Source organism: Melanostigma gelatinosum (assembly GCF_949748355.1).
Source record: "Melanostigma gelatinosum genome assembly, contig: SUPER_1_unloc_2, whole genome shotgun sequence".
Taxonomy (NCBI): Eukaryota; Metazoa; Chordata; class Actinopteri; order Perciformes; family Zoarcidae; genus Melanostigma; species Melanostigma gelatinosum.
This window is the reverse complement of record NW_027635329.1, coordinates 392,687-420,129: the sequence shown is the minus strand read 5'-3', so window position 1 is coordinate 420,129 and position 27,443 is coordinate 392,687. Positions and strand designations below refer to the sequence as shown.

At 43.3% G+C, this 27,443-nt stretch overlaps 1 protein-coding gene across 1 annotated transcript in view; it reads right to left on the bottom strand.

Annotated features, from left to right (window-relative positions):
• LOC306786385 (polypeptide N-acetylgalactosaminyltransferase 18-like) overlaps nt 1-27,443 on the bottom strand; it is a gene marked incomplete at its 3' end in the record, with an annotated part of 179,474 nt that overhangs the window by 37,244 nt on the left and 114,787 nt on the right. The window contains exons 2-6 of the mRNA XM_079297402.1: nt 26,007-26,208; nt 25,719-25,885; nt 19,878-20,064; nt 17,117-17,314; nt 5,621-5,735 (exon numbers count right to left, since the gene is read on the bottom strand). Of these exons, the coding sequence (XP_079153528.1) occupies nt 5,621-5,735; nt 17,117-17,314; nt 19,878-20,064; nt 25,719-25,885; nt 26,007-26,208 (869 nt within the window). The remainder of the gene's footprint in view (nt 1-5,620; nt 5,736-17,116; nt 17,315-19,877; nt 20,065-25,718; nt 25,886-26,006; nt 26,209-27,443) is intronic.

The following is a 27,443-nucleotide window of genomic DNA, read 5'->3' as shown; positions in this document are numbered from 1 at the left end:
AGAAGAAATAGAGGAGGAGAGAATAATAGCTTCTACTCGTCTTTTTGAGTCATACTTTCCAAAAGCCTTTTGTTTTTTGTTTTGATATCTTCACTCTAAATAGAAAGCATTACATGGTCACGAGCTAACTATTACCCAGAAGACATCATTGTGACGTTGAGTAGTTGCAGTGTATGTGTTTGCGTTGGCATCTAATGTCTGGAACGTGTGTCTGGCTGGTTTGTCTGTGTCAAGCAGACAAAGCACAACTCATTTACGTTCCTAATTGTCTCTCAGTCCGTCTTCTTTGGTTTAGTACAAAACAAATCTGGCTTGTGGACTTGTGTTTTTAAAGTTTTAATGAGAAGATGAGAGGCGAAAGACAGCAATAAATGACTTGCATTATAAATCATGCAGAGGACGACCACCAGTCATGATCAAAGACGGCCTGAGACAATGAGAATTAAACATGCACCATATTGTGCCACAGTGCAGATGAAGCACATGAAAGCAATCTTTATCACAATAGCAGTGTGCAGGCAGAGATATGGAACACTTCGGCAGAAACTGGGAGAAAGAAAATGACATTGCTGATAACAAAAGGCGCCTGTGTTTGTATGAGGGAGATGGAAATAGAACAACTGGGTGTTTTCTGACTTAAACCTCGAGTTGAACTCATGTGAGGACTTAGTTAGAGCAATGACCTTCAGACAGATATGGGGAACTGTTTTTGTCAAAATGTTACGACTGATTTACATAATCATTGATCTGCAAATGTCTCTTTTGCAGTGCAGTCTATTACTTTAGCCAAATTGAAATATTGACTTTTTCTTGATGTGTTTATAGCATGTACATATATATATATGCCAATGATGACTTCAACAGCCCTTTGGCGCTGGTGTTTGCCAAAGTAAAGAAAGTTCAAAACTCTGGCTGATGTTCTCGCTCACGTTTTGTTGCCTTCCACCCACTCAAAAACCTTGCATAGGGATAAATAGATGTGGCTAAATCTGTCCAGCTGGAGCCCGCCCTGAACCAATCCTATGAACAGCAAAGTGCCAACAAGCACACAGAAAGGTCAACAGTAGCCCTGAAACAGCTTCATTTCACTTCAGTCTTTGTTGTCACTGATTTGCAGCACTGTGTGTGACTATTGGCCCTCCTTCATGCACAGGCTAAAGTCTGATGTGGGCAGAGCTGCTGACAGCTGGAGGGAGCATCTAATGTAGGTCAGAGAAGCACTAACTGCTGGGGTTACAGCGACAATATTGAGATCTCCTCCCGCAGAGAGCCCGTCTGTTCGTGGCCTCGCTGCTTATGCTTTTCTGTTGAGCCATTTGTCTCAACAGTGGGGGGGAGGGGGGTTATTCTATAGCACTGGGCACTGGTGGTCACTGCACCACGAGGAGCTAAGGAGAAAGCCATTATTGGACTAATAGGCTACCGGACTGTAGAAGTCCGACATTCAAGCCTCCTATGGTGAAAGTCAAAACACTGCACAAAGGCTTTCTATTAACCGGAGAAAGACACATGGCTGGCAATGACCAACAATGTGCAGAAACAACCGACCATTTTAAGCCTTTGGTAGATTTGGCACACCATCCCGTCAGCTCCGCTCCTCTGATGCCAACTTCCTGTCCCTTCCACTCAGGACCAAGCACCGGACATGTGGTGACAGAGCCTTCTCCAGAGCTGCCCCCTCCCTCTGGAACTCTCTCCCCAAACACATCCGAGACTGCACTGACCTTTCCATGTTCAAATCACAAAATCCACCTTTTCAGAACTGCTTTTAATGTGTGACCAATAGTGTGTGTTTTACTAGTGTCTAGTGCTAATGTCCAGTGCTAATGTCCAGTGCTAATGTTCAGTGCTAATGCCCAGTGCTAATGTTCAGTGCTAATGTCCAGTGCTAATGTTCAGTGCTAATGTCCAGTGCCAATGTTCAGTGCTAATGTCCAGTGCTAATGTCCAGTGCTAATGTCCAGTGCTAATGTCCAGTGCTAATGTCCAGTGCCAATGTTCAGTGCTAATGTCCAGTGCTAATGTCCAGTGCCAATGTTCAGTGCTAATGTCCAGTGCCAATGTTCAGTGCTAATGTCCAGTGCTAATGTCCAGTCCCAATGTTCAGTGCTAATGTCCAGTGCTAATGTCCAGTGCCAATGGACTGCAACAGCCAACTGCTTCTTTACAGAACAGGTTAAAGCCAAGCTAGATAAAGGGGGAGTGGTGGGAGCAGTGTTTCTAGACCTAAAGAAAGCCTTCGATACAGTAAATCATTCCATATTAATTACAAAATTGGCCAAATTTAATTTTTCTCCTGACACCCTATGCTGGTTCAAATCCTACCTGGACAATAGAACGCAGTGTGTACAGATCAACGGTGTTTCATCCCCCATCCTCAATTACAGTGTCGGTGTTCCACAGGGCTCTGTGCTAGGTCCTCTTCTTTTCAGCATGTACATTAATGATCTGCCATCAGTATGTGCACGGGTGGATATACAGATGTACGCTGACGACACAGTCATTTTTGTACATGCACCCAACATCAAACAGGCAGCAGACAAACTCACTGAAGAAATGGTCCATATCACTAAGTGGCTGTCAGACTCTTGCTTACATCTCAATGTGAAAAAAACAGTCTGCATGTTTTTCTCAAAGAGGGTGAATAATATTACAACAGAGCATCCTGTGTACATATCTGGTGAACAGCTTCAGGTGGTCCCTAACTACAAATATCTGGGGATCATTCTTGACTCCACACTCACATACAAAAAACAAGTGAAGCATGTAATGGCAAAGGTCAAGTTTAGTCTACATAATTTCAGATACATACGCAACAACCTCACAACTGAAGCTGCTAAACTGTACTTTCATGCAATGATCCTCCCTCATATCACTTACTGTCTAACCACCTGGTCACACACTCACAACACAACCCTGAAGCCCCTACAGTCCGTCTATAAGCAGGCTATCAAGGTACTTGACATCAAGCCCAGACACTACCACATTTGCAACATCTTGCCCAAATACCATCTTCTGTGTTGGGATAGTCTTGTCAAATTCCATAACAGCTGCTTAACCTTTAAAATTCTTAATGGCCTTGCACCTCCCCCGTTGAGCACTTTCATAACACAAAAGACCAATAGCAGACTAACCAGAGCAACAGCTCGCGGGGACCTAGTGGTCCCAGGCAGGAGAAGCAAGTTTAGCCAGCTATCATACTCTGTCACAGCTTCCGTCACCTGGAACACTCTCCCATCACACATAAGACAGAGCACCACATACAGGTTCTTCACACACAACCTCAAAGCCTGGCTCATTAACAACCAGGTGTGTCAGCACTAACAGTCTCATGCCTGCCATGTCCGTATGTAGCCTGCCTGTCTGCCTGTCTGCCTGTCTGCCTGTCTGCCTGTCTGCCTGTCTGCCTGTCTGCCTGTCTGCCTGTCTGCCTGCCTGCCTGCTTGTCTGTCATGTTTGATCCTGTGTCTGCAGGATTGTATTGCACAGCTCTGTTTGCTTGTTTTTGTGTTGTTGTCTTTTTAAACAGTTTTTAAATGTTTAAATGTTTTTAGCGGCTTTTAACACCGTGCCCAGGGACAACGGTTGAAAATTAGCTTTTTTAGCTAACACTGTCACATTTACAGTCATGTTTTTATTAATGTGTGCTGTCGATTAATGTGAACTGTCCCTGTACAAATAAAATCTTAATAATGTTCAGTGCTAATGTTCAGTGCTAATGTCCAGTGCTAATGTCCAGTGCTAATGTCCAGTGCTAATGTTCAGTGCTAATGTCCAGTGCCAATGTTCAGTGCTAATGTCCAGTGCTAATGTCCAGTGCTAATGTCTAGTGCTAATGTTCAGGAAGTAGTGTGCTCTTTATGTAGCAAGGGTGCTTCTGAGGGTGTGGAGGTCAGGGGGGCGATGATATGTAGCTAGTCTGACTTTTATGCAGAAGACCAGAGGTTGCATCCCCCTGTGACTTGCAATGAACATTCAACTATTTATTTACATAACCACAATCTTTCCCCAAGCTTAATCTCAACCATAGTTGCCATGTGCAGATATTGTAGAAAGCGATAGTTTGGAATTGTCCACTCTATGATTAAGTCTGGTGATGGATTGGGAAAGAACGTGCTGTCTCTTGTCACATATTTAGAATGGAAGTATATTTGTCTCATTAGTGATGGATGTGCAAAATGCCCTAGAAATACTAATGCTAGCAGTGTGCTGCCGGTAATAGATAGATGACAATGACCAGACATGCTGTCAGGCTGGCTACACTATAGTTGGTGTGGGATGGTCATTAGTGGTTTGGAAGCAACGGGAATAGAGCAATACAACTATACATGTGCCCTAAAGTTACAGTTCCTTTAATGGACATTAGATGCTGGTCCCAAGAAAGATCTGGCTTCATAAAGCCATGAGACTGCATTTAAATCACAAAAACAACAATTCAATTGACCACGAGAAGTTGAGGTCACTGCAGGTTATTTCTCTATTTCAGAATCATTATCAAAGAAGTATTAGGAATAAAAGATTATATTTGTAAAGCGAGCAATTTTTACTTTTTGTGCCTACGTTTTGCTTTCGTATTTGCTTCTAGCTTGTCCCACTTTAGCTCAACTCAAGCTTCATCCTCCTTTGCCTACATTTTGACCTTCTGGTCCCCCTGAAAAATTATTTCAGGGGAAGACAGTGTGGCAGCAACAACGATCAACACCCCATGACTGGACACAATAAGAGGAACGTTAATGACAATGTGGCTGCATTGTGTAGGTTGTGTAAGTATTTCTTTTTTTCATCTTCTCCGAGCATTGATTGTCCAGTGGTCCATTAAATCTGAACCTGACATGGTCAAACCTGAGAGATTTGTACATGTTTCAGTGTGATGTGTAATTAACCCAATGGCTCGGTCAGCACCGATGAGGACTGGGGTGATAATCGGACCTGTACCTCACTGACACTACACTGTTAATCACTCTATACTAAGCCTGAGTCAGCAGTTTCCTTCAGATATCTCCTGTGTCAGTTCACACTCAAAGCTGTTGCAACAGGTGCGTCTTCTGGGGATTGCTTTGCAGTCTCAAAGGATGAGCCCTCTTCCTCTGGAGACCAGATTAGAGATGAAGTCCTTGCAGTAACTGTTGATGGAACTGTGGTTGAGCTGCTAAAAAGGGATTGAAATTCTGTTGATGCTAAATTCTGCCAGAAATGCAACAAAATTAAAATAACAGAAACATTATATTGCTCATATAATACATGTGACGTAATGGAGGTTGATTTTATACATGAAAAAAGAATATTTTTGAATGTAATTTCTGTAGCCTACATTAAATCACAATGATATCTGGCAGTTGTTAAATCATTAGTAATGAGCTCAGCTGGCTTGAGTCAGACTGAATGAGTCATGTGAATGACTGCTGAAGCCCCCATGCTGTCAACGGAAAGGCCCTTCTTATTCTCTGTATGCTGGACATGTCTGCTTAACTGGATATTTCCATGTGGATGCTGACAATGGTTTCTGCCCCTACGGTGTACAGCTCAGGACACAAATCACACTGTGCAGAAAAGTATAGTGCTGGCATGTGGTTACTGGGGCTGTGTGGCCAATAAGATATAAGTTCTCAAGCCGACTCACCCTGATGCCGAGCTCCACGTTTTCTCCACCATATACCTCCATGCCTTCATCTAGCAGGCCAATCTCCTCAAAGTACTTCCTGTCGACCACAAAGCAGCCGATCAGAGCAGGGCTCCTAACATAGAGGGTGACAAGAGACAGAGTCAGAGCAAAGGAAGAGGTAGAATATGTTTTGTATTTAGATAAAGCCGAGCAATTGGGGAGTTTAAATGCAAAATATTCTTCAAGACACACACACAAGCACAGTCCTAAACCACAACTTAACCCACACTGGGCAACAGGGCCCTTCAGATGGACTCATATCTGATGTTCTGACCCATTGCCTTTCTTTAGAACGTCAAGAGTTCAACTAAATAAATAAATCATATTGGTATTCATGCTGTCACACATCTTTTCTTATCAAAATAAAATACATCACCACCTGAAAAACAGCTTGTTTTGGTGAATAGCTCCTTTCTCTGTGGACAGACAGAACTCTCAAACAAACTAAAACCAGAAATGCATGAACATATTCTTTACTTTACAACCTCCAGACAACAGAACAATACAATTCAAATATCACATGGAGTTATATTATACTGCTTAATCTCAACAATAGCATTGTTTGCTCCATAACACACATCATGTGCAAATGAAGAAGAAGTCAACATCATTTGATTTTAACTATGAAACAGTGGTATTGAGCTACACTTACATCTAATGTTTTAAGTAGATAATAAGTTAATGGTAGCATAGCATGTTGCATCAAAATGATTGATGTGAAATAAAGGTGTGATGTTTCTGCCTGAAATAATCAAAAGTTAGCCCCGTGCAAAACTCAGTTGAAATCAGATATTTCCACACACTGTGCCACTTCATGCAGCTCTTCTTAGCTCAGGCATTGTCATTGGCTGAGTCTGTGGAAATATTGGATTTAAATGTTGGTTTCAAACAGGCTAATGTTCAGTGCTAATGTCCAGTGCTAATGTCTAGTGCTAATGTCCAGTGCTAATGTCCAGTGCTAATGTCCAGTGCCAATGTTCAGTGCTAATGTTCAGTGCTAATGTCCACTGTAAACTTGCATTCTTTGTCAAGGCCACCAGGGGGCGACTCCTCTTGATTCAAAGGTCTGATTGTATAGAAGTCTATTAGAAAATGACCCTACTTCTCACTTGTTATTTCTTTTACCTCCTATGGTCTCACTAGTTTCAAGTCATTTCGTAAATGATGGTCCATTTAGAGTAAAATTGACCATAAAGCAGGGTATGCTGTATGTATTTAGGGCGGGGCTACCTTGTGATCGGCAGGTTGCTACCACGGCGTTTTCCAGTCTGGGAGTTGTACGTTTACAACTTCATCCCTTTCACAGTGTACTTTCACCTCATGAAGGTTATAACATTTTGGTAGCTTGAAAATGTCTTCGGTTGTACTTAGCTCCACCCTCTTGTGTCACTTCTGGTTCCAGATAAACAAGATTGCCAGGGTCAAAATGCTCAACTTAAGGCCTCACAACAGCAGTCCACAAATTGATGAAGTCACCGTGACGATGTCCACTTCTTATGTACAGTCTCTCAGCCAAAACATTTGATTCATTCGGTTGAGCTCATCAATGTGGCCTGCAAACTGGGAGAGATTTAAATGTGCCCCAATTAGACTAGATTTACTGCTCTCGTGGAAGTGGGGTCATTTCAACATCACCTGCACCCGTCAGTGATTTCATTTGATCAGTGTAACGCGTATGTGGATAATATTTAACTCCCAACTCCACTAATAATTCCAGCTGCAATGACCTTCTGTTTTTCTGTAAACTCGCTGGTCCTAAAGCTCCGTACGGAGGAAGGTCCTTGTATTTTTGAAGCTCTGTGTCTTATAAGAGGAGCTTGTCCATCTCCAGTTTAGGAATTAGGAATTATGCCATTTAAAGCCAGCAGGCCTCAACATTCTTTTTATCAAGATATTATAGCAAGTCTTCTTTTCTATGCTGCTGTGTGTTGGGGTGGCAGCATTGCAGCTGTGGATAGGAACAGTATCAATGTTTTCCAAGAAGACAGAATCTATTATCGGCCTGACTCCAGATCCTCTGGAGATCCTCACAGAGAGGGGAACCAGAAGGAAGCTTAGGGGTGTTCTGTCGTTAGACCTTTGAACAGTATCTTCACAAATAGCAGCAACAGCTGCTCCTATTGGAAAGGTTGTGACAATTTCATTTGTCTATTTAGTGCTCACCAATGGCTTTTGAACTTTTCTATTGCCATTGAAATTGGTCCAGAAATGACCTGTACAAGACATAACATTCATCCAGACCACCTGACTGCCTCCCTATCCCAACCCATCGTGTCTAAGTTGTTGTGAGTAGGCTGTTACGTGATATCTGGGGGGTGACCCCTCACGATTTTTTAATTCAATAATAAAAAAAATTGAAAAATTAATTAATTAATTAATTTTTTTTTTTTTTTTATTAGAATAAGTATCAGTGTGGTTTGGGCATTTTAAGAATGCCATCAGTAATGTACCGAGCTGGATCAAACACAACTTACCTCAGGGGATGAAGGGGATCATCTGAGGTGTGACCCCTCTCCAGGGCTGACTTCTCAGGAAAATATCAAGAAAAGGACTTGGTCGAAGAAACTAATTCGTTATTTATTTATTTGCATTTAAATCAAAGTATAGTCTCTTGGTCCAAAATGCAGAGGAAAATCGTTAACTGAAAAATATAAGAAAAAATCACCTAAGTATTCAAAAACCCCTTCAGAGCAGTTTACAGACAAAGGATCTGTAAAAAGCTGACTCAGCCTGCAGACGGGCTGGCTGTGTAGCTTACGGAGGAAAAAGTTAATGATTCACCCAGCGCAGGACTGGACAGAGTGAGCCTTCTCTCCTGACTAGGCTTCAAAAAACCTTCTAAGTTTTCTTAAAAACCTCCGACAGTCAAAGTCCGGAGATTCTGTAAAAAGTTAAAGTTTTCCTCCGTGCAGGCCGGAGCCCGCACGGGATTAGAGACTCCTTCTCCAAAAGCGTCTTCCAGGTCCTGCTCCAAGTGTGCTCTGCTGTTTCAAAACTGCTGGTATTTATACTACTACGGGCTTCAGATGTCTGACTTCCAACGGATTCCTACCCTTCACCTCACTTGATTGATGACACAAAAACCCTTACATCAGCGTATTTTTCAGAAAGCCGGGTCTCTCTGTGTGTCGCTAAGAGCTCCCCCGCAGACTCAGCGACGCCACTGTCAAGGCCAAGTTATTTATGCTTCCCCCAGGCTACTCTACTGATCTGACCGCCTCATAGTTTTTCCTTGAAACCGCTGACTCGGCCCTTATGACTTCGGCTGGGAATTTCCCTTCTTACTCCGCTAGACTAATGACCTATATTCTCATGCCTCACACCGCCTCCGGCTTCCCGGACTCCACAGGGGTGCGATGGCTGCCCCCCCCCCCCCCTCCTTCTCCCCCCGGGGAACTCCAAGCCCGCCTGATGGGGTGGGGGTGAGGGTGTGTGTGTGTGTGTATGTGTGTATGTGTTCCCCCGTCCACTTCAGGGCACCAGGGGTTTTGCACAACACAAACCTGTCTGTCTACCCGGTGCAATATTATAAGAGCCTCAGAGTCATATGCCTGATTTAAACAACGGTTTTGCTGGTAGAGACATCACTACTTCGCAAAATCTCCACCGTGTTCAACACCCTCTCTTGCGAATCGTGACTTGTCTCTACCTCCGTTCTTGTATCACACAAAAGGTAGCTACCATGATTAATTGAGGCTACAACCTTTGACAATGTCTATCTCAGTGAACGGAAGATCAACCATTTTCTATGCGATCTGGGCCAATTCGCCACATCTCCTAACACCCTCTCTCGAATGGCACCAGATACACGAAAAATAGAACATCTCATACTCTCACAGTAGAGGTCCATCATAACTTCTGTATCGTCAAAAATGCACAAAAGCAGGTATTCCCAGAAAAACAATGGGAATCTGAATCATATTGAAACACAACACATGAAATGATCTCATTGAAATAAAGACAGGAAAAAGAAAATGAATCCTATCTGAAAACATAGGTTAAAAAGAAGAAAAAGCAACGCTAAAAAGTAAAACACTCCCCATCCCCAAAAACAAAATCCACCTCTCAAAGATATCATAAAAGTACAGGATACAAAACGTTGAACATATCAGAAAATACAAAATACCCCCACAACCTCTTTGTTTTTGTATTTTTTCTTTTCCTCTCTCTCCTAGAGCAGAAAAGTCAATGTTCAGAGTCACATACGAGCCACGCCAGCACCCGTCACTGTTGATAGTTCAGCATCTCCTGTCCAAGACGCCACCTGTCTCAGCCCGCTTTCTGTCCCAGAGGACATGTTCCTCTACCCCCTGGTCGTTAGAGTCGATTGAAGGCCCCCGGGCCCACGGAAAGTCCAGTTTCAGTATTCGGATACTGATAAGGACCCAGGTCCGCGTAGGCCAGGTCTCCCCCGATGGGCTGATGGTCCCTCAGGTCCGTTGCATCACGTAAGGGCCCGTACACGTTTCGGGGATCGATTTCTTCGTCCACAGAGTGGACAGAGGTCAGGGTCATGTTGACGTTGGGAGACAGAGAGGGAGAGATAGCAGTGGGTGATTCTGGCGAGTCCGACAGTGGTACAACCCGCCGGTCCAACTGGACCTGCCCCGATCTTGGAGATTCGGTGTGGTTAACCTGGAGACCTCAGGGATGAGAGGTTAAACCCAATATATCCAGGGGATGAGGATAAAAGTATTCAACAAAAATAGCAGTAAAGTATCAAAGAAAGAGAAAACCTTAAATGACTACCTGTTTCAACCTGTCCTTTCTAGACTGAAGCGTGCTATCTCGCAGCCGATTAAGTTTTATACAATCGTGAAGGATATTGTTAGCTGCTGTTGCCCTCGCCCTTCTGTATGCCATATGAAAGCACAGATCAGGATCATAGATCGTTGGGCTGGGCCAGTCATCTGGTCCAAGATTCATTTTCACATAATGACCAGGGTAGAAATCGTGTAGAAATCAAAACATAAAAATCTGAAAAGGCTCTCTCCTTCCTTAACTAGAATATTCAACTTAAAAGTTTTAAAAAGTTTTAAAACTAAAAATAAATGCTCAGTCCGTAACAACTGCATAAAACACTCAAACGATGTGTATATAATCCCTACTTAATCTAAAGGATAAGATCGTAAAAAATATAAAATAAGAAATGAACAAAATGTCCTCGCAGGAGAAACTGAAAAATCAGAGAAGCTTGTGTAAAATATACGGCTGATAAGAATTGAACTGGTAAAGTAACAAACAAAAAATGATATACTTTTAAAGGATTAAAGACCCTAACTATATTTAGAGAAACGGTGATTTTGGAGTTCCCCTGAATGCCAATAGATGGCTGTCCAGGCTCATTCTAGGCAAAATCTTGTCCCCTGAGGCGTTGATGATCCAGCCGGCTTGTGGAATGTAACGTGTGAGGTCACAGAAGTCAACGTGAGGCTCATGCCTGCTGGGATACTGGCTTGCCTTTTTCCTTTTTTCCTGGTGTAGCTGTCTTGAAGCCATCAACCATCGTTCACTGTTGACCCGTGACCTCACTTTGTGTTGGATGTGTTCTAAGGTTAGGAAGAGGAACTAGATTTTGTTTAAAAAAACCTATTGACCTTGTCGTGTCCCTCATTTCGTAATCCCTCATGCATATTGGTCCCTATTTGAGAGGCTTGTTCAAGCAGGACCTCAGTGAGTGCATCATTCCCTCTCCACCCTGGAGGAAAGATGAGGGAAGGTTCAGCCATTTTCGGACTGGCTTGGGCCATTTAGTCTGCTTGTGTGGGCGAGCGGTTTGCTTTTTTCTCTTATTCTAGCTCATTCTGAGCTGCCTTGAAAGCAAGGGAAGGAGGGGCTGCCCCTCCTCCCCTGATCGCTCCCTCTCCTCTGAACAAGGAGGGAGCGTTTTTGACTTTAACCTGAGAGACACACAATCTGATCCCCTATTTTACACCTTTAGTGTTTTAGGGCCTAAGGCCTCTCAGGTATCCAGCCATGCAATAATATAACAGTGATATTATTACGATTTTAACGCGAGAGAGAAAATCTGATCCCCTATGTTACACATTCTCGTGTTTTAGGGCCTAATCTCTCTCGAGTCTCTGCTTTTTTCTTTCTTTGCAGTCAAGACACCTTCCAAACTAGCTGTCACCTGTGACATTGTCATGAGTTCACAAGAGCCCGCCCACGTCAACCAGAGGCAGCGACCAGAGCAGCCACAGCTGATGACGAAGGACCGAGTACTTCCGTTCGATTTTCGCTGGAACTTAACCGCTGAACAAAGAGGGGGGAGCTGCCTCCCCTCCTCTGCCTGCTCTCTCTACTAGGAGCAAAAAGGAGGGGGACGCCCCTCCTCCCCTGCTCGCTCTCTCTCCTCTGAGCAAAAAGGAGGGGGCCGCCCCTCCTCCCCTGCTCGCTCTGCTCTGAACAAAAAAGGAGGGGGCCGCCCCTCCTCCCCTGCTCTCTCTGCTAGGAGCAAGGGGGGGGGGCCTTTTAAATTTTGCAACAATAAATATTAACTAAAATCAACACTGTAATACTACCCCACCCTAGCCATGCGATAATATAACAGTGATATTATTACGAACAACAATTGGTAGGGAAGGTTGCATCACTGTTCTTTTATCCTCGGGAGGATCCGTGTACTTTAACCCGAGAGGGAACCGCTGTTCTACCTAGAATACACGTTCTAGTGTTTCTAGGATCTAATCCCTCTCGAGTCCCTGTTCGGGCGCCATGTTACGTGATATCGGGGGGTGACCCCTCACGGTTTTTAATTCAATAATAAAAAAAAATTGAAAAATTAATAATTATTAAATTTTTTTTTTTTTTTTTAATTATTAGAATAAGTATCAGTGTGGTTTGGGCATTTCAAGAATGCCATCAGTAATGTACCGAGCTGGATCAAACACAACTTACCTCAGGGGCTGAAGGGGATCATCTGAGGTGTGACCCCTCTCCAGGGCTGACTTCTCAGGAAAATATCAAGAAAAGGACTTGGTCGAAGAAACTAATTCGTTATTTATTTATTTGCATTTAAATCAAAGTATAGTCTCTTGGTCCAAAATGCAGAGGAAAATCGTTAACTGAAAAATATAAGAAAAAATCACCTAAGTATTCAAAAACCCCTTCAGAGCAGTTTACAGACAAAGGATCTGTAAAAAGCTGACTCAGCCTGGCAGACGGGCTGGCTTTGTAGCTTACGGAGGAAAAAGTTAATGATTCACCCAGCGCAGGACTGGACAGAGTGAGCCTTCTCTCCTGACTAGACTTCAAAAAACCTTCTAAGTTTTCTTAAAAACCTCCGACAGTCAAAGTCCGGAGATTCTGTAAAAAGTTAAAGTTTTCCTCCGTGCAGGCCGGAGCCCGCACGGGATTAGAGACTCCTTCTCCAAAAGCGTCTTCAAGGTCCTGCTCCAAGTGTCCTAAAGTTGTTTCAAAACTGCTGGTATTTATACTACTACGGGCTTCAGATGTCTGACTTCCAACGGATTCCTACCCTTCACCTCACTTGATTGATGACACAAAAACCCTTACATCAGCGTATTTTTCAGAAAGCCGGGTCTCTCTGTGTGTCGCTAAGAGCTCCCCCGCAGACTCAGCGACGCCACTGTCAAGGCCAAGTTATTTATGCTTCCCCCAGGCTACTCTACTGATCTGACCGCCTCATAGTTTTTCCTTGAAACCGCTGACTCGGCCCTTATGACTTCGGCTGGGAATTTCCCTTCTTACTCCGCTAGACTAATGACCTATATTCTCATGCCTCACACCGCCTCCGGCTTCCCGGACTCCACAGGGGTGCGATGGCTGCCCCCCCCCCCCCCCCCCTCCTTCTCCCCCCGGGGAACTCCAAGCCCGCCTGATGGGGTGGGGGTGAGGGTGTGTGTGTGTGTGTATGTGTGTATGTGTTCCCCCGTCCACTTCAGGGCACCAGGGGTTTTGCACAACACAAACCTGTCTGTCTACCCGGTGCAATATTATAAGAGCCTCAGAGTCATATGCCTGATTTAAACAACGGTTTTGCTGGTAGAGACATCACTACTTCGCAAAATCTCCACCGTGTTCAACAAGGCGATCCAATGTTATCTCACAGAAAACTGCACACAGGTCAGCGGGCCGCCACAATGCCGCTCTCTCACCGACTGCAGTGTCAGCTCCTGGGTTGAATGTGCCAATTTAAAATCTTGCTTTACTGAATGTGAGATCTTTAACTGGGAGGGCTGCAGTCGTCAGTGACCTCATTACAGATCATTAGCTGGACATGCTTTTTTTAACTGCAACTTGGCTGGACTCAAGAGATACCTTTACACTAACTGAGGCACCCTGCCGGCTTTGAACTTTCTAAATGTGTTTAGGTCTGACAGGAGAAATGGAGGCGTAGCAGTACCTTCTCTGACAAATATCTATGCAGGCAGCTCATTTTGGTGAGAACATTTCTTTTGAGTATCTTGCACGAACAATGGAATGCACAAATCCTGTCTTATTAATCATAGTATCATAGTGTAACAGATGCCGAAATCAACCATCACTTCTATTGATGAATTCATAACTTTTTCTTTAGATTTTGTTTTGATTTGATTTCTGGTGACTTGAAAATCAATCTCTCAGCATGTTACTGGATCATAACCTGGGCCATACCTTAGACTTAATTATGTCCAAAGGAGTTGATGTATTTTCCATATCAGTACTTGACATTGCTCTATCAGACCATTAGTGCATCTTTTTTTTTTTTTAAATCAATCTTGATCATAACTGCTGAAAGACAGCAGCTGGCTGCTGGTTTATTTGCTCCTTCTATGTTGCTACTTCTAATATGTCGCCCCGGTATGACATGGTAATTGCCTTCGATCAAGACTAAACCAGTTTTAGATGATATTGCTCCTGTTAAATCACAATACACATAATTCATGGCATCTCTTTTCTGCTGTACATAAACTTTGAAACAACTCCAGAACTTCAATTCCAGGTTATTTTTTGTCCATCAATTGAACATTTTTCACACAAGCAGGTAATCGACCACCTGACAGCGAACGAAGTACAGGAGTTCTACCAATTAGTGTTTCGCCCCAACCACTAGCCTTGTACAATGTTATTTATGACTTAAGAACAAATAGTGACAATGGAGAGTCTCCATTTTAGTACAATTGGATTTAAGTGCGGCATTCGACAATCAATCATGATATTTTAATCGGAAGGCTTGGGATGTGGCTTGGCCTGGCTGAGTCAGCACTGGACTGGTGCTTCAATACCTCAAAGGATAGGATTTCAGTGTTTGTCTTGAGAATTTAAGCTCTGGAACAATTCTGATTGATCTCAGAGAGGACCACTTTAGACCACTGTTACACCACGATCAGCGGGGCCTATCACGCCGTCCCTCGTGCCCGTCGCCCTGACCTCTGTGGTCATGAAGTCTTTTGAGCGCCTTGTCCTGTCGCACCTAAAAGCCCTCACTGACCCATTCCTGGACCCCCTGCAGTTCGCCTACAGAGCCAACAGGTCTGTAGATGACGCAGTCAACATGGCCCTTCACTTCACCCTCCAGCATCTGGACTCCCCAGGAACCTACGCCAGGATCCTGTTTATGGACTTCATCTCTGCTTTCAACACCATCATCCCGTCTCTGCTGCATGACAAGCTCTCTCAGCTGCACGTGCCCGACTCCACCTGCAAGTGGATCACAGACTTCCTGTCTGACAGGAAGTAGGCCTGAGACCTCACGCCAGTTTTATCCCGTCTTCAGTTGGACACATTAACAAAGCCCGGGACCCCCACAAACTCTGTCATCCCAGGACAATTCCACCGGTCACTCCCTTGCACATCCCGTCATATTTAAATACACTTGTCACTTTTACATTACACTTACATCACACTTGTACTGTAGTACTGTTATCTGTTTGTCTGTGAACTTTATTTTATATTTTACAGTCAATTTTAATATTTTCAATTTTTTGCACTGTGTTGATTGATGCACCATCCATCATGTAGCATTCCTTGTATGTGCAACATACTCTGGCGAAATAAACAATTCCGATTCTTTAATTTGCTTGCCTTAAACGACAACAACAGACATATTATCCCCTTGCAGATTTTGGTAAATTGGCAGTCTTGCTCTGATTGATGGGTTGATATTAGTCTCTGCAGTATGTCTAAGCAATCATTTTCTGTCATATTCGCAGTTTTCATGGCCAATGGCATCGAAGAACTATATCATTATATCCATTTCACTGCATGAGCAATGATTGGACACACATAGGTCTCATCAAATGTCCTGCTTTTTGAAACTATACAACTGCTACTGATGAGAGTTTTTGTGCTCCACTCAATGTGCTTTGTGGTTGTGCTGCATCCCCCGGGTTTTATATGGATTTTAATATTGACACTACACATGCCTCTCAACATGAGGTTGGCATCCCTGTTCTCCAGTCCTGGAATGTTGACAACTTTCAGAGACAACAGGTGCTCTGAACTCCACATCCACAGGCTCCCTGCTGTCTGAGAGTTTCTGCAACATCTCCTCCTGGGAAGATATATGCACCTCATCGAACCCCGATGCACAGCCAAGGGACAGTGTATGTCCTGTCCATCCATTCTGTTAACGTGCAGTTGTGTCACCACTCCCCATGAAACTGTGTTAGAGGATGAGTGACAAACTGTGGAGCTAAAAAGCTGTGACATCCTTTCTTAGCCCTCCATGACCCCCCATTAACAAAGGCCAGCCCAATGAAGAAGGTTGACATGGAAAGGCTGGACCCGGTGATTGGGTCTGTGAAGTCATCACTGCTTGCCTGTAAATGCAGTCCGGACATCACTCTGGTCTCCTATGTAGAGATACAGGATAAGGGAGAAACAGACACTATCCCACCGACGTGCCCTCCTCCTTACTGTGACGAGCAGCTGATCTTTAAGTGATCCGTTTGAAGTGCCTTTTGACAATTCAAATCAATCTGAAGAGCCCTTTCATGGCTATGGGGGCTCCCAGGGGGTCATTTGGGTCCTTCCTCAGAAGCGCAGTGAGTTCCAGCCTCACATAGGAAAACCCCACAGTGGCTGGAGACATCAAAAGGCCTGTAGCCGTTTAAACTCCCTGAATCAGATTATTCATTTTGCTGCTGCAATGGTGCAAATAGTCAGTCTGAGACGGTGGGGCAGGGGTGTTAGGCGAGGACGATGCCAGCGAAACGCCAAACACATCCAAATTGTTAGTAGCAGCAGCCAGACAAAGCTACAGCGCCCACAGTTTAAACCTTTTGTCAAAATATTCTCTGTGTCAGCAGAACCGGTAGAAGTTACGCCGTTCGCTGAAAACAAAAAGCATGGCAGACAGCGATGTGTGCTGCCTTATTTACCGTGTGGTCACGTATGGAGCCAACTTTGCTCATGCAAATTTACAATACAGGCTTGTGATTGGAGGAGACTATGATCCATAGAGTCCATTAAAGGGCGCAGCCTGTGTTCAGGTGTTCCTGTATTTACCTGATAGGGGCCGTGTGGTTGTGTTGTATCCACCACGACTTTGGTGGGTTGAGGTATCGACACCACAGCTCCCAGTCAAAGCCCTGAGCAGATAGCGGATACTCCTCGATCTCGAAGGTGTCATACTTGATGTTGTCAAAAGATGGAGACACCACCCGGGTCCGGTTCTCCTTTATTCGCTGCAGAATAGGTTCTGCCCTGTGGGATGACAGAGCACGGATAGGATGTTGTAGAACACACTATGATAAGTCACCATCATAACATTCAACAAAAGAAAAGAAAATGTGAAAATAAAAACTGAGATCACGGAAATGAAGGTCAAACAATTTGCACATCTGAAGGAAAGTCGAGAAGTTTGACACAAAATATGATAAAATACATATATATATATATATATATAATATATTTTTTTAAATGCTGCGATGATAAGATGTTGTTGTTGTGCCTTGGCCCCCGTCGCTGACAGACTAGGATGGTGGCAGACTGGGATGGTGGCACTTAATGTGCGTGGACATGCCCGATGTATTACTGTTGTCGTGTGTCTTTCTCTTCAAACAACGGCTACATACCGTAACGTTTTTTTTCCCACCACCCTCATCCCGTCATTATTAGTTACAGGAAAGCCAAACCTGCAACTTAAGTGACGCCGGGGCTTCTCAAGTTCCTCCGCTCGCCAAGACTTTCACCGTCAATCAGAATCAGAATCAGAAACCGTTTATTGCCATCGTATGTTGAACATACAAGGAATTTGACATGACGGGAGGTGCGTAACATTTAACAACAATCAACAACGATCAACAATGCAAAGTAGAACAAATTAAATTTTGAGAAAATATAAGACAAAGTAAAATATAATAAAGTGAAACATAAGATAAAGTAAAATATAATAAAGTGAAGTCGAGTGCACAAGCGGTATAGTGTGAAAGTGTCGAGTGTGATAGAAGGGATGTGCGGGGGAGTGACCGGTGGGAAATTGTCCTGGGGATGACAGAGTCAGTGGGGGTCCCGGGCTCTGTTAATGAGCCCGACTGCCGACGGGAAGAAACTGTTCATGTGTCGTGAGGTCTTGGTCCTGATGGACCTCAGCCTCCTACCAGATTACACATCAGAGCTGACTAGAATGACATGTGTTGTTCCCCAAGGTTCAATACTGGGGCCTCTTCTGTTCAACATATACATGCTTCCACTAGCTCAGATTATGGAAAACAACAAATTGTGTTATCATAATTATGCAGACGATACACAAATCTACATAACTGTCACCAGGGGACTATAATCCCATACAAGGGCTGGGTAACTGTATTGAACAAATCAACAACTGGATGGAACAGAATATTCTTCAATTAAACAAAGATAAAACAGAAGTAACTGTTTTTGGTACCAATGACGAACAATTGAAAATCACCGCTCAGCTTCAATCACTGACGTTAAAAACCACAAACAAGCCAGAAATCTAGGTGTAGTTATGGATTCAGACCTCAACCTGAACAGCCATATAAAGACAATTACAAAATCAGCCTCCTATCACCTGAAGAATATATCAAGGATTAGAGGAATTATGTCTCAACAGGATGTGTAAAACTTGTCCACGCATTCAACTTCAGCAGACTGGACTACTGTAACGGTGTGTTTACAGGTCTCTGTAAAAAGTCCGTCAGAAAGCTGCAGCTGATTCAGAACGCTGCAGCTCGAGTCCTCACTAAGACCAGGAGGGTGGATCACATCACTCCAGTTCTGATGTCTTTGCACTGGCTTCCTGTCCAACAAAGAATTGACTTTAAAATCATGCTGTTGGTTTATAAAGCACTGAATGGTTTAGGGCCAAAATACATCTCTGATCTGCTGCTACCTTATGAACCATCTCGACCCCTCAGGTCGTCTGGGACCGGTCTACTTTCTGTTCCCAGAGTCAGAACTAAACATGGAGAAGCAGCGTTCAGTTTTTCTGCTCCACATATCTGGAACAAAGTCCCAGAAAGCTGCAGGTCTGCTGAGACCCTCAGCTCATTTAAATCAGGACTGAAGACTTTGCTGCCTTTAATTCAACCACATTCAAGGATATTCATCAATTTCCTCATTTTACTGCTGTATTTTATTTCTTACACTGATTTTTAGTGTTTTAATGACTGTCCTTAATGTTTCAATGAATGTTCTCAATTGTTTTTGAATCTCCTTTTCTTTTGCCTCATGTTTTGATGCTTTTAATGGTTTCATGTGAAGGACTTTGAATTACCTTGTTGTTGAAATGTGATATACTAATAAACTTGCCTTGCTTTGCCTTCAGAATGAAGTAAAGTTAATAGCTGACAATTTTCAACGGCTCGTGAGTATTTACAGTATTTACATCATCATCAGCAGTGTGACTCATTGAGGATTTGTTGACAACAATCGAGCTCTGGCACACAGGAATACATGATATCAGGCTTTGGATACACAGACAATACTTGTTGGTAGGATCCATTCACTGCTGTTTATGGTCTTTTCATGAGATTTGTTGACAATAAGGAAAATATAGAAAATAACCAGACTTATCCATTAACACCAGGGAGCACAACAGCTAGACTCCTCAGCTGTCACCAGTTAAACAAGGGCCTGGTATGAGCTGACCTTTCAAGATCTGTGGTTATCGGAATTTTTCAGTCACAACTTGCTGCAATCTGGGATCGGGAAGGGTGTAACTGCTTAATGTAGCATTAACTAGTTTCATTGCAGACACTGCTGTAGTTAAAATATATCGTATGAACCAAAGCCAGCTGCTCACCAACCAGTGTTGAACTCCACATGTGCATCGAACAGAGCAACGACGGGAGCGGAGGCTGCCCTCCATCCGCTGACTCTGGATCGGATCAGTCCTTCCTGCTTGTCATGGCGGACCAGCTTGATGAATCCCGGGCCGTACTGAATGTTGGTCTCCTCTACAAATCTCTGCAGGTGGTCTTTCAGCTCCACTAGAGAGAGAGTGACACACACAAATACACTTGGATGTTAAAGAAAACTCACCGATGCCTTTTGCAGCATTGATCTCATCGACTAAACTCCACAGAAACTCCCTCAGCTCCACAGGACCAAGGAAAGCAATCTGAGTTCTTCTTGTTCTGATGTGAGGGTCCTGGCACAGAGGATGTCATATGTACACATTGTAAAGCCTTCTGAGGCACATTTGTGATTTATGATTTTGGGCTACACAAAATAGATTGAATTGAATTGTCTGTGTGTGTGTGTGTGTGTGTGTGCAACACATGCTTGTGTGTTGTGTGTGTTAACAATTTAGCCAAATTTCTATTAAAAACATGCAGGATGTTCAAAGTTAATCATTTTGAAGGATAATTCAGTTTTTACAACAAGTTTAGAACTTGTGTTTCGCCGTCCCGCCCACTGGCTGATAACACTTTACGAACACATTTCATTTTGGTGTGGACACTCAAGGTATAAGCCGTATGTTGCAACAATAACACACACACACACATTTCATGAACTCCTCAGCAGAGCAGAGGATACACAACAAATAAACAAAATATGCCCAGATTGAATAGACGAACACGGTGAGTCGAGATATCGTGTGGCAGCAGAGCTTGCAAAAAGAAAATGCAAGCTCACATGTATAATGAGCTAACTACCTCAGACGTGTGTAGATAACGCAATCTCTATCGTCTCTCGCCATTTTGTAGGCTCGCAAGACAAGGTCACGTGCAAAACTACCTCCATTTGATCCTTCCATCGATCTTCCACTTGTAGTCCCACATGACGTGTTTTAGATTGCATCTGCCATCTGAGCTCTTTTCTCACCTCTTCCCCCCCCCCACACACACACACACACACTCTCTCTCACCACACATTTGTTTGTTGATTTCAGTGCCCCGGTATTATTAATAATCTTACTGACATTATAAATTCTATTGATGTCAATAATTTAGTTTTCATATTTGCTGATAACTCAGTTAACTGGCTATAAAACAAAGTCTTGTACAACTTGAAATGTTGACCTGATTTTGACTCACAAGTTAATGAATTACCAAAGTCACCAACAACTGTTGATATTGTTAAGTCTGGACCAAAGACATGGAACGACCAACGTACTGATGGAACAAAAGACAAAGACTGTGAATGCTCAATCTGTAAAAGATTATACAGAGCTGAACACTGATTCACTGTCATGGAAGCAGTTAATGTGAGCGGTCATTCGATCACATATTCTGTCAGATGATCAACCCACAGAAGTGGGTCGCTACATATACTGTACATGCTTATATTGAGTTTTAGCATGGTGGCCGTGTGTTGCTTCTGTCTCTCAGCATGAGTGAGTTTCATATTGCCTCGCACACATGAGGGTAGACAGACAGACACACACTCACACAGACTAACCACAGTCAACATCTTCATGTCCTTCTTGTGATTCCTCTCTGCTGTACTTGCTGCTGTCTTCCCTTCGCCATTCATTTTTACTCTACTTTTCCTTTAATGAGCCACTGACCTGGAAGAAAGATGGGCTCATTTAAAATTGGAGTTGGGAGTATTTGAAGAGCACCTTATTTTGTTACATGCACATGTGAGAATACTTCCAAACATTTACAAAAACAAAGTCATTAAATCAAGTGCTCCTCCGGTTACCCAGTTCATCTTCAAAAGTCTGGTCCACACTGTAAAATATGTTTTCACTCAAACATAGCTGTCAGACAAAATGAGACCTTCTATGACTTCCATCCCTTAATAAAACACCATCTGACAACTACTGGCCTCCGTCTGAGCAAGCAGGATGGTTAGAAGATCAAAAGTGGGAAATAGATGAATGCCTTCTCACTATCTTAAGAAATCTAATTGTATTTGAATACCAGAGACTCTTTTTTGTGGAACCAAAAATGTCATAACCTGCAACACCAATAACTTGATCTAAATGCTTTAATGCAGATTCAATTCAATTCATTTTGTATAGCCCAACATCACAAATGTGCCTCAGAGGGTTTTACAATCTGTACACATACAACATCCTCTGTCCCAGGACCAATGTTCCCTCTAATTTTTCATGTGTCTGGGCATACACACAAGCTCCCTGAGCACACTGAGGACCACTGTGAGCAACATCAGATGTGCACGCTGTGGCCACACACCAGTATCACACCTCTTCAAAACCTTGGATCATAGCAAGTTACATGGCTTATTAAAAGAATCAAATTACAGCAGCAATTTTCATTAGTTTACTTTTAATATAAGTGATTTGACAAACTTTAAAGGAAAAAGACAAAAATCTTGTTGTTCATGAGATGTGTAGTATGTTTTATGTGAGAGTCCTGCTTGGCCATGGGAAGAGTCTTGCTTTGGCCTGTGTGAGGTCCTGTTGTGGCCTGTGTGAGGGTCCTGTTCTGGAAGAAATGATACATATACACCTTTCAGACATAACATTTTGTTCACATTAAAACATTCACATTTTGCACAATGATGTGTGCTGTAGCTTGTGTGATACAGTGTAAATTCCTGTAACTCTGTCTGTAAAATATGTAATTACTCAGTTTTTTATTATCATTTCTACTCCCCATAAATTATCTAGTAGTAACATAATTTAATGATTAATATCCAGTGGTGTATAAAGTACTCAAAAGCTATACTTGAGTAAAAGTAAAGATACCTTACTGGAAAACTACTCAAGTAAAAGTAAAAAGTCACCTCTTAGAATACTACTTGAGTAAAAGTCTTAAAGTATCTGATATTTATTGTACTTAAGTACAAAAGTACTTAAGTATCAAAAGTAATTTTCTGATATTAAATGTACATCATAACCTGAACATTAAATGAACATCATAACCTGTTCATTGAAAGTAAAAGTACAAGTAAATGCTGTTAATAAAAAAGCAAAGGGTTAGAATTGTGAGAATTATGAAGTTTATTCTTTTAAGTGCTGTGGCACCATGACCAAGGACATGGAGCTGTGTTGAACATAATTGGGTTGGCTGTGATCCATCCAGGAGCAACAATGTTAAACATAATATATTGTACATAAGTATACTTTTGCATCTACTATGAACTTATCATCATAATTCTCCGTAAAGCAATATGACACTATGAAGGAGTTGTAACAGTGCGTTTATAAGTCTGCTCATTAGACTAGAGGATATAGAGGACAAATGCATAATATTATGTTCAGCAAAACATATCCACTTGATGCATCAGGTCAGTGGTTTGAGAAAGGACACCTGCCTTGTAAACTCCTATGGGCCTGATTTGAATACAAAGGTTTTGCTCAAGCTGAATCTGCAATTGGGCGACTGCTACCATCATAACTCCATCTGATCATCCACAACATGACTCAAATATCAAAACATGATCAATACTAAAGTAACAACACAGTCATTACTTGAAACTGAAACATGTCCTGTTCATCTTCAAAAGAAGTTGGTTTTCAAAATTGCGAGAATTCCGTCTCGCTCATCATGGGCTGAAGACTAGTCCTGCGATGCTAAATATCCTTTCACAGGCCGCTGAGGCAGGTAGAGGTGTGTTCAGCGTCACAGACAGCTTGCACACAGCTGCGAAGAATTCCCCGAATGCTGCGCTCTCGCGGCTCCTGTCAATCCGTGTATATAGCTACAGCTAACGTTAGGCAACTAGTGCTGCACAACTGTCAACACTTCCTCAGCTCACTAACTCGCTAGCGATCCACTGGTGTTGGTCTTCGTCACCACCGTCGTTTGTTGCGGGAGTAGCAGGTGCTTCCATTTCTGCTTCCATCATGAAATCAGTCATCGTAGAGTGGAATTATACTCAGGTAGTCGCCCGCTAGCTATAGCATGTAGCATCCTGGGAATCACTGGGAATCAAACACCGCGGCTTTGAGAGCACTTGTTTGCAATTGTGCATTAACGTGACTGACCAATGATTTAACTTGCTGCTAGGACCACTGATTCAACAAACCTGCTTGCTTGCAGTCTGTGTTCCACCACAGTCCCCGACGCTGCTCTCATGATTCATTTTGTTTCTAAAGATAGATTTGATTTTGTAGCGAGTAACGAAGGTTTCAGGGGAAATGTATCGGAGTAAAAGTATCAGTTTTCTTTGCAAAATGTAGTGAAGTAAAAGTAAAAGTAAACATAAATATAAGTAGTAAAGTAAAGTACAGATACCCAAAAAAACTACTTAAGTACAGTAACGAAGTATTTCTACTTCGTTACTATACACCACTGTTAATATCCATAAGTAAAAAATCTTAATAAATGTCACTAGAATATGCACAAATCTGACTTAAATTTTACCTTATTTTTCACGTCTGTCCTTCTCACTTCTCCAATGGTTGTACACTTTGTCCAGGTTGATGGCTTCGTCTGCTTCTTGCTTTGACTTTATGTCGCTGCCCGTTCGTTTCGCCATGATAAGGGGTTAGCATTTGCGTCTCGTAACTCCGCCGCACTGTTGATAGCTAGCTAACCTGCACGGCGCGAATGGGCAGGGCAATAGTGTCAATGCTATGATTGGCTGCGTAGCGTAAGTGAACCGAATCGTATCATTGGCTGGACACCTGTCACTCACTGAGTTACGTTGCAAAATAGTACAGAAAACAAAATTATTATTATTATTATTATTGGTTTAATTGATTAGATAAGATTAGGACTAATATTAGATATTAATTAATACGTTTATGTTGAATTTTATTTTATGCGCTGCATAGATTTTCTTGTGCGCTGAGAATGTGCGAGCAGTGCGCGATTGCTCAAGCGCGCAGCTTAGAGGGAACATTGCCCAGGACCCTCACATTCTCTGTCCCAGGACCCTCACTTCCTCTGTCCCAGGACCCTCACATCCTCTGTCCCAGGACCCTCACATCCTCTGTCCCAGGACCCTCACATCCTCTGTCCCAGGACCCTCACATCTTCTGTCCCAGGACCCTCACATCCTCTGTCCCAGGACCCTCACTTCCTCTGTCCCAGGACCCTCACATCCTCTGTCCCAGGACCCTCACATCCTCTGTCCCAGGACCCTCACATCCTCTGTCCCAGGACCCTCACATCTTCTGTCCCAGGACCCTCACATCCTCTGTCCCAGGACCCTCACTTCCTCTGTCCCAGGACCCTCTCATCCTCTGTCCCAGGACCCTCACATCCTCTGTCCCAGGACCCTCACATCCTCTGTCCCAGGACCCTCACATCTTCTGTCCCAGGACCCTCACATCCTCTGTCCCAGGACCCTCACTTCCTCTGTCCCAGGACCCTCTCATCCTCTGTCCCAGGACCCTCACATCCTCTGTCCCAGGACCCTCACATCCTCTGTCCCAGGACCCTCACTTCCTCTGTCCCAGGACCCTCACATCTTCTGTCCCAGGACCCTCACATCCTCTGTCCCAGGACCCTGACATCTTCTGTCCCAGGACCCTCACATCCTCTGTCCCAGGACCCTCACATCAGAACAGGAAAGACTCCCCAAAAACCCTTTAACAGGGAGAAAAGAGGAAGAAACCTTAGAGAGAGCAACGGAGGAGGATCCTCTATCATGAATGAGTGTCAACTGTGTTTGAGGCTAAGCTTTGAATGAAGGTGCATCGTGCTGTTCACATCTCTAAACTGGGTTGCATGAAAAGGAACACATGAACATATCATAAGTAAAGCGTTATGATTCTTACGGCTGCTGCTGTGGTCATCTACCAGTATGATCTCTTTGAGCAGGTGTAACGGCGTCCTCTGGATGGCTGTGTGGACAGAGCGCAGCAACACCGACAAGGCCTCATTAACGAAGATGAAGATGACACTGAGCTGAGGAAGATCTGAGGAATACGACATGTTTCTGCACCTGGGGGACGGAGAGAATCAGAGTTCTTCTTTGAATAGCATTATTCCATTTTAGGTGGAATACTGCCATCAAACATCTTGATGAATGAATCAATAGAGTACACATCGATCGACTGACTGACCCGTCCGGTCGTAGATCCGGGATTGGCCGGGTGAAGGAGATACGGTCACTAAGGTAGCCATTGTAGCCATAGTAACGGAACTTCCTGAGGGCGACCCTTTGGCTCTCGGGGCCCAGGTCGTGACCCCAGTGGTCAAACAGTGAGGAGGAGGAGGCCGAGTCTGACGAGGATGCAGCGTCTTCACCGTCCTTCTGAGGGGTCTCTGTGGATAGAGAAGGAGAGGGCGTGATGCACTTTGGAAGAAACAGACCCACCACCACTGTGCTGTCACATGCTGTGAACCGACCGGATATGGAACAATTTAATGACAAATGAACTTCCCTCAGCAAAAACAAATACGAAGTATGCTGTTTGGTTGTTAAAGAAAATGTGTTTGCTGAGAGCTGAAAGAATAATTTCAGCTGCACGGAGGATAGAACAGAACTGTGATGCGCCTTCACAGGGCTCTTCATTATTACAAATAACTCATTCTGGCAGTCACGTCGATCTGTTTCTGCAGAGGTGGACACAAATCCGCTGACATGTCCAAGGTAACATTTTCTTATCAGCACTGTAGCTTACAAGAGCACCAAGGAGCCATTGTGACAAACAATGAGACGGAAATATGCTCGAGGCATGTTTGGATGGGAAAAAAACATAAAAGTTACTTGGTGGTTTGAAATATTTGCATGTAATGTGAATAATTGCATGTAAATAGACCGAGAGGTTGCACTCATTCGAGCTCGTCATGATTCATAACAACTATGTAGAACGATGCTTTGCAGCTTCCCTGTCACATGTTCTCTCCGAGTGGCAGATTTGTGGCAAAGAAGCTGCAGAATTTAAAAGTAGTGGTCAGCTGTTTGTCCGAATCACTGGAAGACAAGATCAACTGAGGGCATCAAATATTCATGAGTCAGAGACATTCAACAATGACCGACCCTGGTGGGGTGTTGAAGAGGTGCAAAGTCAATAAACAAAGAGTGTTCATGAATAAAACATGAAGTTTGGAATTACACTATGAGATTAAATTATTAAATAGTGAATTCTATATTAACTTTCACAACCTCCTCTAAATGTAGAATTTTTCTTCCAAAATAAATTGGAATTTTTTGTGTTAAATCATTTAGAATATAAAGTTCAACTTCAAAGATCGATGACACTGGACACAACCAATATAGCGGGCGCTGTCACGGCAAAGAAATTAGTCCATCTTCAACATCTTCTTTTTAGGAATTACAATTTTGACTAAACAAGTGCACACGTCAAAACCAATACCTGGGAAATATGTCTAGATTTATTAGCAGAAATACCTTTACTTCAGCTTTAATGTTCTGGCTCACGGCCGTCACACATTGCTTTCTTTTCTTCTCCTGCCTTTCAAACAGGCCTGCTGAAGGACTGTGAAGTGCCTCCTCCTCCTGAGCTGAATAGGTTTTTTTTATCAGTTTGAAGAAC